The sequence below is a fragment of the Liolophura sinensis genome, chromosome 2 (assembly GCF_032854445.1).
Source record: "Liolophura sinensis isolate JHLJ2023 chromosome 2, CUHK_Ljap_v2, whole genome shotgun sequence".
NCBI lineage: Eukaryota > Metazoa > Mollusca > Polyplacophora > Chitonida > Chitonidae > Liolophura > Liolophura sinensis.
The window spans coordinates 20,717,185-20,735,186 of NC_088296.1; the positions used below are offsets into that span (position 1 = coordinate 20,717,185).

Here is an 18,002-nt window from a genome sequence, read left to right on the forward strand (position 1 = left end):
TAGCATTTCATCAGCAACAGTAGAGTACCATAGTGCTAATTTAAAACATGGATTTTCGTGTGTGGTCAGAAGTCGGTGTCCATTTGGCATAGGTAGAGTAGTAAGGAAAGAACAGGTTCTGGTATTGTGGTGTAAATTGTCAACCCAATGCCATCGCACATGACAATGACACTCGCTGGTTATTTCTGTTAAAGATTGCATGATACAGGACAGACTCATGAATTTCAGTAACTAGTCATGTCTGGGACCATATCCTACTATCTCTGAAGTCTTTCTGAATCACTAAATTGCTCTTCCCTTTGTCTGTTAGGTACAGGCATGAGATATTTCCTCTGTTTGGAGCAATTCCTGTTTTTTTTTTTTTTGTATGCACAAAAGCCGTTCAGAAAAATGCTCTTACTTTACATTGTACATCTAAAAAAAGTGTTAAAAATGATTATGAGCAATGTGAGATAATTTCCATTGTATTCATTCCATCATCACTTACTATTCGTACTTGTATTTTATTATTTATTATTATTATTTTTTTTTTTTTGAAGGGTTGTTCGGGGGTGGGGGGGGGGCTGCAAAGTTGATTTTATGAAGAGTAGTATAGTACACACCCACATGATAGATAAGTGCACATGTGTAATCATGGCCCCAGTTACTAAATACTGGCTGTTAAGCATCTATTGCCTGGTGAAAACATCAGGTTTCTAGTGCCCAGGCGACAACATGTATGATGCATGAACTGAAGATCAAGCATCTGTCACTGGAGATGTCCTTAGACTATTGATCCTCACACAATCACATTGTCCCCCTACTCTGGCCTTATTGGCATCTCTCCCTGTCTTGGAATATTGGATTTAACAAAGCCCCAGACCCAGTTCTTTGTCCCTCTCTCAGAACAAAAACATTGGGGTGAGAAAGCCTTCTTGCTGCATGCCTATAACTGTCAGGGACAAGGCTCAAGGGTGTGATGGATTTTAGCCTTTGCTAAACACTGGGCTGTGAGTCACAGATAAAAAAAAAAAGGTTGTCTCACAGGGGTGATGTGGGAGAGGAGGGGGAAGGGAGGGGCAAAATTAAAAAAAAAACACCATGTTGTCACTTGTAAGGCTACAATTTATTAAAGCCAGAAATATGAAAATCACTTTGCATGGCACTGGGGACATTGATTGTAATTGTTCAGTAGATACTGGTGCCAGCATTATTGTGCACCAGTAATTAATTTGTTAGCTCTGCTATGCCAGTTTGCACATTGTCAAAATTAGATATGAAGTAAACATACCTACCAGCATATTGTGCTGAGTTTGAACAAAGTCTGATTGAAGTGGATAGGCGTTCAAAATGCATGGTGGAAAGTAGTGACGACTGGAATAGCTAGGTCGCTTACAGGTTTGAAGGCTCACTTAGACATTTACAAAGCAATTTATTAGAGCTCTTGCATTCCAAGGGGGCCTCCGTGGCTTTGTTAGCGGGCCAGCGCAGGGTAATGACCCATGAGCCTCTCACCAACGCGGTCACTGTGAGTTCAAGTCCAGCTCATGCTGGCTGAACGTGGGAAGGTCTGCAACAACCTGTGGATGGTCGTGGGTTTCCCCCTGAGCTATGTCCAGTTTCCTCCCACCATAATGCTGGCCGCCATTGTATAAATGAAATATTCTTTACAGCATAAAACACTAATCAGATAAATTAAATAAATAAATCTGTGTGCCCGATATATTACACCATTGGAGTAGTGTTTCAAGCAGGGAGACGTGCTGTCCTATGATTTTGCTATTACATAAAGCTTTACTTCAGTGTGTTTATCACCACGAAAGGTTTTGTCATTTTTCAGCTTGGTCAACTTTTCCCTCATCCATTGATCTATCTCTTTTTTTTTTTTTTGTTCTGCAGTTGTGATTAAGCACAGTTAACATTTAATGTTTTGTCTCTGGTTGTGTTTTGCAGAAGACAGGAAGTTGTTTGTGGGCATGCTCAGTAAGCAGCAGTCAGAAGAAGATGTACGAGAATTATTTCACCCATACGGAACCATCGAGGAGTGTACCATTCTCCGGGACCAAAATGGTAACAGTAAAGGTAAAATCACTTCAGTTACCTGTACCACTTATGAAAATATACCACTTTAACTTACAAAAATTTACCACTAACTTATTGAAATATACCACCCAATCCGGACTGCAACACCATACCATCAGCAGTAGACGTACGTCACCCAATCTAGATTTAAAAAGCTGCACTGGAGATTTTTGGCAAAAAAATCTGTATTTGCCAGTGAAATAAAATTTTCTGTATTTACAAAGAATGGCTAAAATTTTTGCCTTAGATGAAATACCAGACTAATAATTTACTATTTATATTGTTAACATGATTGTTTGAAAAAAGATATAATGTGACCTGCTTTATGAAGTGTGGGATTTTTTTTTACTGATTTTGAAACAGTACCTTGGGAACAGAAGAGGCTGATATTTTTTAAACAGGCAATTATTCTAAAATAATAGAAAAAAAATTTATTATATTTGCAAGGATCAATTTTTGATCCAAAATCTCCGGTTTAGCCTCATTAATTGTATTATCAGCAATAGTACATGCATCTTCCAAACCAGATGTCCACCACCCAACCTGACAAAGAATTCATACAAGAAGTAAGGCTAGATTCAGAGAGTACATTGTAGATTGTAGAGTTTGTTGTTCCGAGTGATAATGTTTAATATTATAACAATAGAAGCTGACATAGTTTTGCCATTGACAGGGGGATAATGCCCACTCTAAAATATGAGGAATGTATTGGAGAGATATCAGCCGCGATGACTTTGTGTACATGTCTGCGAAATCCATATTTGTAATGAAATGCTGGTATCCTTGGGCTGAGGTAACAGAAAAAAACAAACACATTTTGAAAAGATTTTATGATAGGAGATTTTTTATGATAGGAGATGTGCTTTATTTATCTCCGATACAGAAGAGTAACAGCTGGAGCAGCTCGGAGAGTACACAATGGCTTCCTTTGTTATACAGGTTGTTAGAAATAGATTTTTGTGAGAGAAAAAGGGGGAGATTTAAACAATATTTGTTGACTAAATTATGTACATATATATGGTTTGGCAGAACTTAAATACAGTGTATGGAACATGTACATTATTCTAAGTAAACATTTCTGAACCTCTGGCATTAAAAAGTAAATAACTAAAACATGAAGGTTACTATTTTGTACAGTACATGGTAAAAATATTTGCCATAGATAATTCAGGAAAAAGTAAAATATGAAAGAATATTTTCTGATCAATGGCACTTGATATAAACAGCTTCAGGGTATTACCGTGGTGAAAAGAAATCCTCAAAAATGGAAATTCTCAAACCGGCCAGAGAGTTTTGCAGAAACCAGTTTTTTTTTTTTTTTTTTTCTGCAAGTTTTCCGGAGCTCCACAGTTTTGTGATTGTAAATTTTTTGTGTGTTTTACAGGTTGTGCATTTGTGAAGTTTTCAAACCACACTGAGGCACAGGGAGCCATTAATGCTCTACATGGAAGCCAGACCATGCCGGTAAGTGTAGGCATGGTAACAAGCCTTGAGTACAGATGTACTTGGGCATAGATCATTACACATGTAGCAAATAGTACACAAAACACAAATAAAAGAGAATTAGTGAACCTTGTGACAATTTAACTTTGAGAATTTTTGGTGTGGTGATTCACTTTGTGTTTTGGGGTTACGTGATGTTTTTTTTTTCGGGGCGGGAGTTGGGGGGGGGGGGGATAATTTGACCTGCCGTAGGACTGGTAATAAAGTAGTGTAGCAATCTAGTAGGGATGCAAAAGGTGACCAGTGCTAAAATGATGGCCAGGAAAATTCTGGGTCTGGTATCATGAAAGAGTTTCTTGACTTGACGGAATTATAAAGTGTGCAAACCTTTAAAAGCATGGAAATTTCTCATTTCAAGGTTGATTATGATTTGATCAAATTTCAAAGGTTCCACTTCAGTCTGTCAGACCATGTAAACTGCCATGTTACTTCCAATCCTAGATGATTTTATACACGACTTTTTTTACCCCTACTGTCGTTGTTGTTGTTCTTGTTCTTGTTCTGGTGAACACACAAGCCAAATTTTCGCTAGGAAGCCTCCACCGAGAAAACTCAAACCTGGTTTGGTACGAGTGGAGGTTCCACTGAAATGCACAGTCTCCTTCCTCTTCCCAGGGCGCCTCCTCAAGCCTAGTGGTCAAGTTTGCCGACACGGAGAAGGAAAGACAACTCCGGCGCATGCAGCAGATGGCTGGCCCTCTAGGCCTCCTCAATCCAATGGCTCTCTCTCAGTTTGGTGCTTTTGGGGCCTACGCTCAGGTAACATTGGTTTGTGGCTTGATCACTCAGTCCCACGGGGGGCTATAGGAATGAGGTTGTAATGGAATTCCTTATTACTAACACCAGTCTATTTTCTGTTCCTTTTTCTTTGTAAACCGTCTCTTATTTATTAATTTATTTTTTTTCCATCTCTGTTTGGCTCGTTGAAGATTGCGTCTGCTTTCTTTGTTTCACGTATTTTTTTCTCTCTTTTTTTTTTGTACACATTATAACATTTCTCCTGTTTCTCTATGTAAATATACAGCCCACCCGATAACTGCTGAGGTATGCCAGGATATAAGCATGTATCCACTCAAAACAACCCTATACCCATGTGAACATGGGCATACTGTGTATGCAGTGGGGCACTTTTCCCGCCAAAGTAATTCCAGCCTCAGAGCTCTGCAGCTTGTTGTTCTTTGCTGCCTTAGCAATGTATTACAAGAGAATAATGGTCTATCTGGCGATATCCGAGTCTCCACGCGATATCCGAGTCATCACGAGGTGATATCTGAATCACCAAGTTGTCACCCTAGGGGAAAAGGAACCCCATTGCTGCTCATTGATGCCTCCCTGTAATCAGCCTCCCCCACCTCTCCTATCCTCCCTTCACCCCGTGGTGATCCCTTTCTGTCATAATACCTCCCTGTAGGGTTGCCACTATAACAAAAACCTGTCGTAATCGTGAATTGTTATGAAAAATCATGAATTCTGAGAATTTTCAAGAAAACCATAAAAAATGATCCTGTTCTATTCTCATTACGTTCATGTTCAGCTGTAGAATTCAGCTTCTTGCTCCATTCTGAAGATGCATCTACAACTTGCGTCGTTGCTTTGTGCAGATCTGGCGTTCACATTTTGCCGGGTTATATGGTATAAGTCCTGAATTGTTATATTTGGTCATGAATTTTTTCGTTTATTTTTTTTTATGTTTTTTTTTCAATTATTTAAAAAAATATTGGTGGCAACCGTTCTCTGCCCTAAACCCTACCCCATCAGCTTCAGTTTCCCTTATTTCACCTCTCTGCTAACTGGCAGTTTTATTTCTTTGAATTAAGACTCTTCCTTGTGTTGGACAAAGCGCAGTAAGTAATGCCAACTCTATGCTGTCATGGTTATCTCCCTTGCTTCCACAGCTGTCTTTGCAAGTTCAGCAGTGTTAGACAAATATCCTTTTGCACTTGGTGAAGAGTATTAACCATGTCTGATTGGATTTGATTTTCATAACGCCAGCCTCACCCACACTAAAGTACCTTTTACATATAATTCCCAAAGGAAGTGTACAAGTTACATCAAGGAAGTACAGGCATCCCCATCGCTGCATACAAATAAATATATTACAATGTTTGGGTCTTTTTTTTTTATGTGGATAGTTACATTCAAATATAGCCTTAAGGTGAACTCCAAAACAAAAAGTATACCCCTTTGATAAAAGTAAAATCTATTGTCAGCAGTCTCCTCCATTTTTTTTTATTTTCAAAAACTTTTTCCATTTTGTTATTCTTTTTATATTCTGTTATTATTATTCTCTGTTTTACTAACACAATCACAGTAGTGCAAGGAAAATCTGTACAGTGTTCTAAAAAAAATGTGCTGTATGTCCGAAAGTTACCTCCCTTTATGGGCACAGTATGGAGGGTTGTGTCCCTTGGGTGGGATATTATGCGACTAAGAAACTTGGAGAAAAATTCCTGCTGAGGTTCAGGTGATTGTATTGGCATTATCACTGGAAATTTCCCACAAAAAAAAAAACAGCTGGCCAAAGGGAGGTAACTCATCAGACAACACGTTTGTATTTAAGTTTGGATTTCTTTTTGAACCCAAGCACTGTTTACAGAAAGCGTGTAACTTTGGTCTGATTGCATGACGTCAAGTGGATTTTCCACACATAATCAACCCCGTGTACTTTGGAATGGCTTCTCTACTGTTGATATCATATATAGAGAGTTTGGCGTTATCAAAATTTCTGCTGTGTGTTGTTCCCTCTATATACATATATATATATACGCCTTCATTTTGATGGTTCGTTGATGACGGTATTTGTTGTCAACACAAAACTCTTTGTCTGTTTCTAACTGTTGTTGCAGGGTAATGTTTCGTTTTAAGAAAAAAAATCATGTCCAAAAAAAAAGTTGAACTCTTCCTTTAATGTATGTTCCTTATGCTTGAAAACGTACTCAATTTTGCTTGGTTGCTTCTTTCAATCTGGTCGACAGGAATGTAATTTTTTCGTATCGATATGAATTTTAAAATATGAAGAATAATATCTTAAATAATTTAGACCAAGTGGAAAAAAATTGTTTTGTACTTCGATGTGACAAAAATAGGAGGTTTTTTTTTTCGTGATTAGTTCCACATGTTCCAGCATTTGAAATGAAAGTTCATGCCCAGTTTCAAGTGGTTAGCAGATGCAGGATTCTGACAATTTTGGTCCCCATTTATCCAGTGGACAAATTTCTCACGTTTCTCTTGTGACACAAACTTGTGATGGTACACAAGTTTTTGTTTTTGCAAGAAATAAGCAGCATACAAGACCTCAGCAGACCTACTATTTTTTTCATGTGCTGTTGTGAAGAGAAATAACCCTGCTTTTCCAAACTACAAAACAGAAATAACAAGTAATGCTTTCTCTTAATGCGATATTGGGTCGGCATGAAATAACTGGTTGGTGGCGTAATGCAAAGCAAATGATTTTTTCCACTTGGCCTTACTTATTACTCTTCTTTTTGAATATAAAATTATACAAAGAAAAAAAGACATTTTCTGTCAACCAACTTTGAAAAAGCATGTGAAATTTATTTGTTGTGACCATATTTCTTATGTACAGTAGTGAACCTGTTACTTCTTTTTCTTTTTTGGATTGTTTTTTTGATTCGTCGTAACTAATCATGTGATATTGTTCAGCCAATGGTAGTGTTAGGAAATTTGAATTTACTCCACACAGCACGTTCCAAGCGGCAAACTGGTCCTTACTCGGGAACGGAAAATCGCCAAATTGCAAATGGTAAATCTCCCCCTGTGGTTCTGAATATACTCATTATCAGTAGCCATTTTGGCCAGTTTCCCTTTTTACAGAGCAAGGATTGAGTCAGACTGTTACCTTGTGGGTTTACACTCTGGGCACCCTTGTAAAGAAAGAAAGAACGAAAGAAAAAACTGAAAAAAAAAAAAATTCATAAAAATGAAAGAAAAACAAAAAAGTGCCAAAAAGAAATTGTGACATTTTGCTCCAGAAAATATCATAATTCTTGAAAAAGAAAAAAATAGTTTGCATGTCTGGTTGACAGTTGCTTTGTTTCATTTTTTTGTTATTATTTTTTTTTGTCCTGGGCTATTTTGTGAAGGACTTGATGAGATCTGCCCTGACTGATAGTAACCTAACAAGAGTATGTGCTGGCACAATTCTCTCTCTCTCTCTTGGCTAAGAGAATATTTATTGATTCTGGCTCGAGACATCTGTAGAAACATTTACAGTCATCTAGTGCACTGATGTTAATTAGCCACAGAGTCTAGAGCCCAGAATCCGATAATCCATAGTTCTCTGTGTATTTCACTTGTAAATTGCATAAGTCACTTTTGTTCTGGGTTAAAAGAAGGAAATAAAAAATGAAATTGCAGGTACAAAATCATCTTTTAACAGTCTTCTTTTGGTGATATAAACTGAAAACTGTAAAATTTGTGTGAAAATTGTGTTTTTCATACTGTTAAAAGATAAGAAAAAAGAGCAAAAAAGAAGTGATACTTTTGGGAATGACCATCTTGGAAACTTCTTCAGGGACACTAGAGTGTTGCTGGTTTGGTATGCACAGTAAATATTGGTGTCTTTGTCCCTTTTTTGAGTTTTTGCTGCTTTTTTCGTCTTCAGATCTTTGTGACGGGTAGTTTTTTGTCAAAAATCACGTTTGCTAATTTACTCGTCTCCTGTGATTCTCTCTTTTAAGTGTAGTCCTTTTTTATGATGTAAATCTGTTTCTGTGGTGACACGATTTCTGTTTGTTTGTATTCTCATAGACTTCTGGCTCACAGCATGGCCACACCTTGACATTTTACCTCCAACCTTTGACCTTTGATTAAAATTTGCAGGATGACTTGATGTACAGTGTTAATAGTTTTAGTAATAATGCATTTGCGAAAATTATTGAGTACTGATGTTCTTTGAAATTCTTTAAAACATGAAATTTTGCCAGCACTTGTGCCAAATGGCGGACCTGTTTTAAGAAGACCTGTTCATTGTTCGCACCTTTTGGATCTTGTCTTGAAATATTTTGGAAATAATTTCAAAGAAAGAAAGGATGCTTTTGTTTTCTTCATTTGTACTACTATGATCTTTTGTACTGTGTGAGGAAACTTAAAACAGATGTCTGCCCTGTATCATTTAAGATTAATTATTATGTATTCAGAACTCAAATTCAAAATAATAATTCTTTAATCTCATTGGCTGTCTGGTAATTTGTATTTGCTCCAATGAGCATTGTGCAGGACTGGCAGTTTTGTTGGACCAGTCTTGTTTTGTCTTACAGAGCTCACTGGACCCTTACGCTGGCTCTCCTTACGCTGCTCGGCAGCAGGCCATGCAGCAGCAGGCTGCTCTCATGGCGGCTGCGGCTGCACAAGGTGGTTATCTGACCGCGAGTCCAGTGGCAGCCCTGGCCGCTCATGCGCAGCAGGTGAATGCCCTGGCTGCTGCAAACGGAATCTCCACGGCAACCTTGACACCCACGACGGGAACGCTTCACAACGGTAAGGACATGGACAAAAATCAACGCAGATTAGAGTGGCTAATAATGCAAGAGCTTACACTACTTGTACTTCGTAACTATGCAGTGTAAAAGTGACGCTCGCATAGATATATACGCAGAAAAAAGATCAGTGAGAACTTTGCAGTGCTATTTAAATGAAAGGCTCAGAAATGTTACAAAGTCCTTTCATACGAATTAATTGAGCTAATATTGTCTGAAAAATACGAGTAGTTGTTATTTACCCTGTGACTCATGAAGGTAAACTCTTTGTAAGTATTGATAATGGTGTATGGAATTATCAAGACTTCTACATCTCCTGGACTGTTTTTAAAATATCCTAGCTAGAATGGTAATATCAGTTAACAACTTACGACACCTTCATGTAAAAATGATGATGCAACTACAAAATGAGGAGACAACTTTTGATCAAATTATTGAGTGAGGGTTATTTCCCTTTGTCCACCAGATGGGGCTTCAGGTGAGCCACTCTGCTCTGTTGGCATAGCGATGCATATTTTAGAGAGTTTAATCTTGTTCTATTTATGTTGTGTTGTTATTGAATGTTCCCAAGTACTATACCTTAACTTTGTGTTTCAAACAGACCACACAGAAATTTAAATTACTCTCTTTTTTGGTGGGTTGTGTTATTAGCATTTGACTTGTAAGAAGTTTAAGGCCTGATTTCAAAGGAAACACTGAAATCACATAATGGTGTCTTCTCATCTGGGAAGACTGAAGAAGTTAATTTTAAAACTTTTTTTGTTCACAACTATCCAATTATTTCTCTTGCTTATAAAAATGTTGTGGTCAATGTTTGAAAATCAAAGGGGGGTTTAATTTGTTTTTGTCGGGTTGACATTAATGGCTCACGTATGTTACTGGGCAGCTTTTGTATTGCAAGGAAACTTTCTCGCAATTAAGAAGAAGAAGAAGAAGAAGAAAAAAAAATAATACTAATCAAGGTCATACCACATACCTCCTTCAACAGTTGTTCTCCAAAATGTCTGGCACCTATTGCAGACTTGTTCTTCCAGTGCCTTGAAATACAATTGCTGCTTTTGTCTGTTTTGTGACTTTTTCTACAAAAGAACCCATCCATATTTTGTGACTTTTTTGTTTACATATATATATTTATATATATATCGTGTTTCACCGTAGCCATGGTTGCGTAGCAGTTTTCCTTCTTACCCCCGTGTGATGTCCTGTACGGGATTTTGATTGGATGATTGCACAAGTTGTCTGTTTTTGTTTCCGTGGCAACAGCCACCACAGGGACGACGCCTATAAACGGCGCACCACCTAACGTGCTCTCACCGACCATGGCCAGTTTCCCGGTCCCGCAGACCAACGGACAAGCCCCCGAGGTCTACACCAATGGCATTCCACATTACCCAGGTGCAACCAGCTTCTTCATTCTAAAACCAAATCATCCCCTGATTCTTTACTTGGGCATTAAAAACAAAAGTGCCCCTTCCCACAGAGGGAAATAATCCATACCAAGCAGCTTTTTCATTCTAAACAAGAAATTTTCCCATAATTCTTTAGTATGGTGTTAAAACAAATTCCCCCCCCCCCCCCCCCCCACAATCCCCACGTAATAGACCACAAAAAAAGCATATAATATTCATACTAAAATATACAGGTAGCCCAAATGTTAAAATGTTGTTGATGCAACCAGCTTTATTTTAAATAGAATTCCAACCTTGACCTCAGGAAAAGAGAATAAATCATAACAAAGTGAGCCAACCTTTCTGATCAAAACTACATATGTGTACGTGCTCTAAATTACTGATGCATCAAGCGTCATCATTTTAAACAAAATGACCCCTCACCCCAAAAAAAAAAAAAAATTTACAGAAATAGACAGACATGTTGTGTGGTAGAAGCAAATTCCAGGGGCCCATTTGACAAAGAGATTTCCATCCTCAGTGTGAAGTTGTATTCCATTGCATCAGATACATTTGATGCATCACTTTGACTCTGGGCTGTGGTGGTATATTTTCAGCATCCAGCTTCAAATATTTTGCTCTAGAAAAAAATTTGAATTTCAACTCAGAATGTCTTTGTGAAACCATTCCCAAAGCCGAAGTGCTAACTAATACTTGCATGTTGAAAAAAAAAAACCGTTCGTCTAAGGGTAACGGGAGTCTACCGAAGGAAAACTTTGCATGAGCAATTGTCAATTTTACCCCCAACTTTTGATACGCCTGCATTTTGAGGATGATGTTAATAACAAACAATGAAAAAGACCAGTTTGGATTTTTTTTGTCCCTTTTTTTACACAGAAAAAAAATCTACTGAAATGTGAAATGCATGGGTTGTGCCTGACATTTTGATACTAATCAGAAATTTATGCATTTTTGCTCGGTGTCGATTCTTCAAACTTTGTGCACCTTTCTTCATGTTTCTTGGCAATCACAACGAAAATTACGTATGTTATCTGTGATTTAAGTTGTAAAGAGAAAACTGTAATTGGCCTACTGGTTTTGGAAAATATTGTTTCTATATTAATGTAACAAATTTCTTGATGTGTTCTCTTGATGTACATAATGACTTACTTCAACTGGATGTGATTTTGTCTGTTTGCTGTGCTGGTGTGATGATGTTTTGTTTTATGTTTTATGTTACTTTTTGACTCGACTCTTGGACACTTGAATCTCATCAAGATTGCTTTTCTGATGACTTCCTTGACTTAGAACTTCTAACTTCTATTGCCCCTGCATTCAGTTTATCAACGACAGATCTGTGCCAGGCATGTGAATAATATGGAGACACATCTTGCTATTCTGGTCATTGCTGATCAGTTGTTTTGTTAGTCCATGTTCCGGGTAAAATAAACAAATCTCCTTTGTTCATCAGAGACACATAGTCAAAGCTATGTAGGACTTCAGATTACCCAGAGAAGTACCTAAATGACCCACGCATTCGAGCGTAAAAGGGAATTTTGGGAGGCAAATAAATGTCATGAAATATTATGTCTGGTGCTAAAGCTGACATTTTCCCAATTTAATGTCATCCTACCTTCCAAACAACTCTCAAAGCACCTTTCTAAAAATCAACAAAACTTCCAGAATCTGGAAAAATGAGCAACTTAGTCATGGACAGTACTTCCGTCCACTCGGAGCAGAAAGTACAATCTTAAAAGTACATAACAATAAACATGAGACTTTAGAAATTTTTGACATCTGGACTTGACCTGCATTTTTGGACTAACATGACCTTGACTAACCAACCAGTAAGTGTGACATGGCCTTGACTAACCAACCAGAATGTGGACTTGGACTGACATGACCTTGACTAACCAACCAGTACATGTGACATGGACTAACATGACCTTGACTAACCAACCACTACGTGTGACACTGACTGGCATTTTTTTGATAAAACATCTGACCTACAGGTATATGGTATTGAAGGACAAAAAGTCAGAAGGCCAGAACAGCCCTTACACAAATTTGTTCTTGGAGCAGGTCTTGTTGTCAGGGTCATATCTGAACTTGTCTGTCCTTGACTTTGAAAATCCATAACTTTCCCTTACTGTGACCTTGAGCATCCATAACTTAACCTTTGAATGACCATGACCCCTTTAGATGACTTTGAACATCAAATGATCTGTCCCTGCTTTGACCTTGACTGTAACCTGACACCCACTATGACCTTGAATGTTGCCTGTGCCATTGGGAATGCGGTTCAGCAGACTTTTAACCTCTGTTGTTTGTGGTTTTTCTAATTCTCAGTGCTCCTTTCAGCTCCGACTGTAGCGAGCGGTGACCCGCTTCAGCAGGCCTACACAGGGGTCCAACCCTATGCGGGAATAGGTGAGTCCAACGTCCAATTAAACTTCTTCTCCAGCTGTACGTGGTCTGCAGCAACCTGCGGATGGTTATGTTTTTCACCCGGACCGTGCCCGGTATCCTCCCACCATAATGCTGGCTTCCCTCATACAAGTGAAATATTCTTGAGTATGGCGTAAGACAAAAATCAAATATACAAATCAAACCAATTGATCAATCACAATGCTTCTTTTACAGGTAAAATCCTTTAAATTTTGCTGATAAGTTGTACATAATACACAGTTAATGTAGTACTGCGTTGTGTTTCTTGGATTGTTTCATGAATTTTGCCACCTTGTCTTTAAAGAAAAAAGGCCCAAATATTTGCTTGCAATGAAGTCTGTCTGTTTAGGAACTGTACTACTTTACCGTGGTAAAAATTAGGACTGAAGATTGGAAGGTGGGGGTGAGGCGGGAGGGGTGGTACTAGAGTTTTTATTACATTATTAGCAACCAGATTTATTATTACACAAAACCTCTTAGCCCTTCTTGCCTACTCAGTCATGGCCAAGTGGTTAAAGAGCTTGCTCTTCATTCACTGGGACACACTACATGTGGACGCAGGGCCACTCTCAAACAGGGAATTATCAAGGTTTCACATGGTTTTTTTTCAGCCATGTGCTGACTGGTACTAACCTGTTTGTGTCTTTTCTCTCCCTCAACCTTAGCCACATACCCTGCTGCCTACGGTCAGTTCCAGCAAGCTCTTGCCCAACATGCCACCATTGTCCCTGCTACTCAGAAAGAGGGTAAGTGGTCATTTTTTTGTGGGTTTATATACCCCCCCCTCTACAAAGTTAGTGTGTGTGTACTTAAGTTTAATGGCACTCATGTAATTATTTTCATAATTACCTTCAATTACCTTTCATAATTACCTATTCTTCTAATTGTTGGGACAGATATTACTAGTGCTGGAAGCAGATCTTTACATTTCTTTCCCAGCTTTTTGGAAAAGTAAGAAAAAAACTGAGTGTTGTTCATTAGACAGTTTAACCATGTGAGAAAAAAGAAACTAAGTATTCCTGCATCAGTTGCATGTACATTGGCTGAATAGAGCAGACCAGGTGTCCTAAAAATTAGAAGAAATGGGGTACCCTCATTTTGGACTTAACAGTTCTAGTCTGTGCAAATCTACTTTTGAAAGTGGGCAAAATATCAAGGTTAAAGCTTAGTACTTAATACTTTAAGTACTAATTCTGTACTTAATACACTATGACTGTTTTAGGGGCTCTTCATGAAAAATAAACAGCGATACCCGGGTGGCTGTATTAGTTTTTTTTATACCAATATGGTGTGCATGTTTGTACTTTGCATTGACAGATGAAAAGAGTGTCAGTAACTTGTTAAAGGCTTGTGGTTTACTCCTGACATTCCAGACCCATCCACCCATTTAACCCATTAAACCATAGCCTTAGCTAAAATTTGACATTTCCAATTGTTCTCTTATTTTCCCTATTTCTCCCATGTTAAATCTGTCAGAATACAGTGGCTCATAGTGAGAGCCCCCCCCCCCCCCCCACTCTCGGACTAAACCCTACCACCATTGTATAAGTGAAAACTTCTTTAGCATACCCTCTAAATACCAAATCTTTATCGCTATATCTTGTACCGTTGATGCTGTTACAGACCAAGGACCAGAAGGCTGTAACCTATTTATTTACCACCTGCCCCAGGAGTTTGGTGACGCTGAGCTTGCCCAGATGTTCATGCCCTTCGGCAACGTCATCAGCGCCAAGGTGTACGTGGATAGAGCTACCAACCAAAGTAAATGCTTCGGTGAGTACCCTTAACGGCCTGATCAAGCTTTAACCTTAGAGTTAGGGGTGAACTATTTTTAAACCAGATTTGTGGGTTTGTGATCTCTTTCACACCCTCAGATTTGAGAAACGCTGTCCTGGAACCAAAGCTACATGTGCTAGTAAGACACATGGGTCAAAGTTAAATATCTGGGAAGAATGAATTCAGGTGTGCAAATCACACCCCTGGGCTTTTGCTACGGGTCATGATAGTTTTGTTTTTTGATGGCCACTCACTGGCCAGTCATTCATTGGCATAGACAGGTCTTGACCATTATTCGACAAAATTAATTTTAAATAAAAAATTTAAAGCCTACAGATTCTATCAGTGTGATTCATAAGGCATACACTGAAACTCCCAAAATAAGAATGTAATTTGTAAATTCGTAGAATGTACTGCATTTGACCTAAAATTTTGAATATGCTTGATTTTATAAATTTTGTTCATTTTCATTTTCTTTTGTTTTTTTTTCGTCCTCCAGGGTTCGTCAGTTTTGACAATCCAGCTAGTGCTCAGGCGGCAATCCAGGCCATGAACGGTTTCCAGATCGGCATGAAGAGGCTCAAAGTTCAGCTCAAACGCCCAAAGGATGCCAACCGACCTTATTAACCAATCAGCTTACTAGATGGTGAGTTATGCTTCTTTTTTTCGGATTGTCCTTTTGTCCTGTTTGTGGACAAAATGGCCCTTTTTGTCTCACAAAATGGCCTTTTTTTCTCCTATAGGATAAAAACTGTTCTTGGCGGGGTTTCAGATAAGGTTTGGTAAGGGAATTCAGATGACACTTGATGGAAGTTCCTGGCCATTGACTTCATATGCTGTCATTTTGGCTATGAAGTCTTGTGTGTAGTCGTGCCTTCCTCACTAAGTTGAAATTTAGCCCTTATTTTCCAACAGCTTTAAGCACACCCTATGGCAAAGCCATGCTTGTTACGTTGACCACTATCTCAAAACATCTTAATTTTCTTTTTAATCAATATGCCAAGGCCTCTTCAGTTGGCATATCAGATTCTAAGAGAGGAAAAATAGACACTAACAAAAACATAAAGAAAATTTAAATTTGGCTAGTAGACAGTAGTTTTGCACATTGTCGGCAGGATGGGGGGAAAAAAACAAAGAAAGAAAAAGTTTTAAAATTTGGTAGGTAGCCAGTGTACACATAGCCGTTCAATATACATGTGTTGATAAATATCTATGTACCCCTTTAACAGAGTTGAACAACCAATCAGGGCTCTCGCTGGGTTGTCATGGTGACACCACACAAATGTCGGAGTAAGTTACGACTGGGGCTTGCCGGCTGGTGTATATCTGGTGCTAAGTCTGTGGAATGAGATTCATTTCGATTTTTATAGTCTCCGTAGTAAATCTATTGTTATTGGCTGTTATTGAGTTATCCTTGACTGGTTGTAACAAGATTTTTCATTGGTTAATTTTTGGTGTGCTACAGGTTTGTTAGTCAGGGACAATGGGCTCAGCGTGGGAATCTCTGTGGCAACCAGGTCGACATTGGCTTGGTGGCGATTTTTTTAATTTGTTTTTTTCTTTTTGAGTATGGACAGAGAAATATTTGCCAGAAAGAAAATAAAGAAAGAAAGGAAACTTAATTTTTGGAAAGATTTATCTGTTGCTACATCTCAGGCTGAGATTGTATGTGGTTGCACTGACTGCTTGTCTCTCAAACTATGGTTGCTATGGCAACAGTGCCTCCCACTTCATCCTGGCTGAGATACACTTTCCGGCAATGTCTGCCTGGTTGATTTCACAAGCTGGCCCAGATCCAGGACTAAAGATTTGCCTGAAGTATGTGTATTAACTCCATCTCTACACGTTCTGCATTTTCATTGGTGGATCACTAATCTCCATAGCAACGTAGAACTTGTACATTCATGTCAACTGGTTGAGGAGTTTGACAACCTCTGTATGTGTACTTGTCCATTATGTGACCCTACAGATTTGAAGGCAAAAATTCTTAACTCTGTGGCCAAACATAGCGCTAAATTTGGGGGTTACATGTGTATTGAACTTCACTGAGTACGTTATTACATTTATTGGTAAGCTATAATTGGTTTCTTTTGTTTGACTTGACGTGTGATTACTCTAAATTCTATCACATAATCACGTACCCTGAGGCTATTTCTTTCATCGTCGTTCTTCTCCTCTGCAAATTTTAACAAACTAAAGCTAAATGTTTCCTATGTACAAACTGAAGAGTTCGTTCAAATCAGCACTATTCAGTCGATGGTCAGCTGAATTAATTTTATGCTGCTCTATTATTTGTATTTTATTTATTTAATTACTATTATTTTTTTGTCATTTCAGACCAGCGGACATTGTCAGGTACACAATCTGGACAAATATGCCCGTACCCTCTGCCAAAAAAAAACAACAAAACACATGAAACAACAGCAAATCATCATGGTGACGATCCAAAGAGGGGTTTGGATGTCGACGAAGACAAAAGCTCTCCAGTCTCACTCAAACTCTAAATGTACCTTTAATTATCTGACAGACTTTGTGTCGGAACCTATTTATTGTTCACCCATCAGCGCGTTGCGTGCTTTTTGGACAATTGCCCACCGAGGTCACAACTGGAGAGGCGTTGTTCGACGTTAAGAAAAGTAACATTGGATGAGTCATGGAGGTTCTCCCTCTATATGGTGTGTAAGCGACTATCTGGTGTGGATCCAGCGAGCTGCTGTCCATTCACACGCACTTTTACCAGACAAAATCTGGCATCAACGTGGTAACGCAGTGTAAATAGAGCTATCTTAGTTATTTAATCTAGACCATGTTGTACAGTGCTAGTCACCGAGAGGCCCATGGCTGGTGCCTCTCACCCAATCACTGATATCGGGTTAAAAATCGTGACCCTTGACCTTTGACCTCTCTAAGTGTGCCAAACACAAAAACCTGGCACCCCCCCCAGACAAGCGGTTTGATGGATTTTTTTTTCTAACATTCCATATGTGTTTTTTTTTTTTTTTTAACTTCCACAGTATTCAGAGGTGGAGGTCCAACCTGATTGTTGTGGTTTCCGGATCAAATCCGCTTGGTGGTAATTTTTTCTTCGTGGCCAGGATTCTGTCCTTACAGATACCAGTATTCCGCTGAACAGGCAGACTGTTCCATTTCCATTTTTTAAAACAAAAGAAACGGTCACAACTCTCTTCTTACTTAAGAAAGGATGATCACTGGTCAACCTGGGCCTATGATCGGGACTATTTTTCTCCTCCTTAAAAAAAAAACAAACAAAAAACTTGGATGAAATCCTCTGAGCAGTAAGCTGGAGTCATCACAAAGGCTTCTGGAC

The 18,002-nt window shown here is 38.6% G+C and overlaps 1 protein-coding gene across 1 annotated transcript in view; it reads left to right on the top strand.

Annotated features, from left to right (window-relative positions):
• LOC135462432 (CUGBP Elav-like family member 4) overlaps positions 1-17,609 on the top strand; it is a 166,536-nt gene extending 148,927 nt beyond the window's left edge. The window contains exons 4-14 of the mRNA XM_064739658.1: positions 1,933-2,061; positions 3,446-3,525; positions 4,180-4,323; positions 7,268-7,327; positions 8,844-9,063; positions 10,326-10,457; positions 12,800-12,880; positions 13,564-13,644; positions 14,528-14,671; positions 15,174-15,320; positions 17,012-17,609. Coding sequence (XP_064595728.1) covers positions 1,933-2,061; positions 3,446-3,525; positions 4,180-4,323; positions 7,268-7,327; positions 8,844-9,063; positions 10,326-10,457; positions 12,800-12,880; positions 13,564-13,644; positions 14,528-14,671; positions 15,174-15,301 — 1,199 coding nt within the window. The 3' untranslated portion in view covers positions 15,302-15,320; positions 17,012-17,609. The remainder of the gene's footprint in view (positions 1-1,932; positions 2,062-3,445; positions 3,526-4,179; positions 4,324-7,267; positions 7,328-8,843; positions 9,064-10,325; positions 10,458-12,799; positions 12,881-13,563; positions 13,645-14,527; positions 14,672-15,173; positions 15,321-17,011) is intronic.
• The last annotated feature ends 393 nt before the right edge of the window (positions 17,610-18,002 follow it).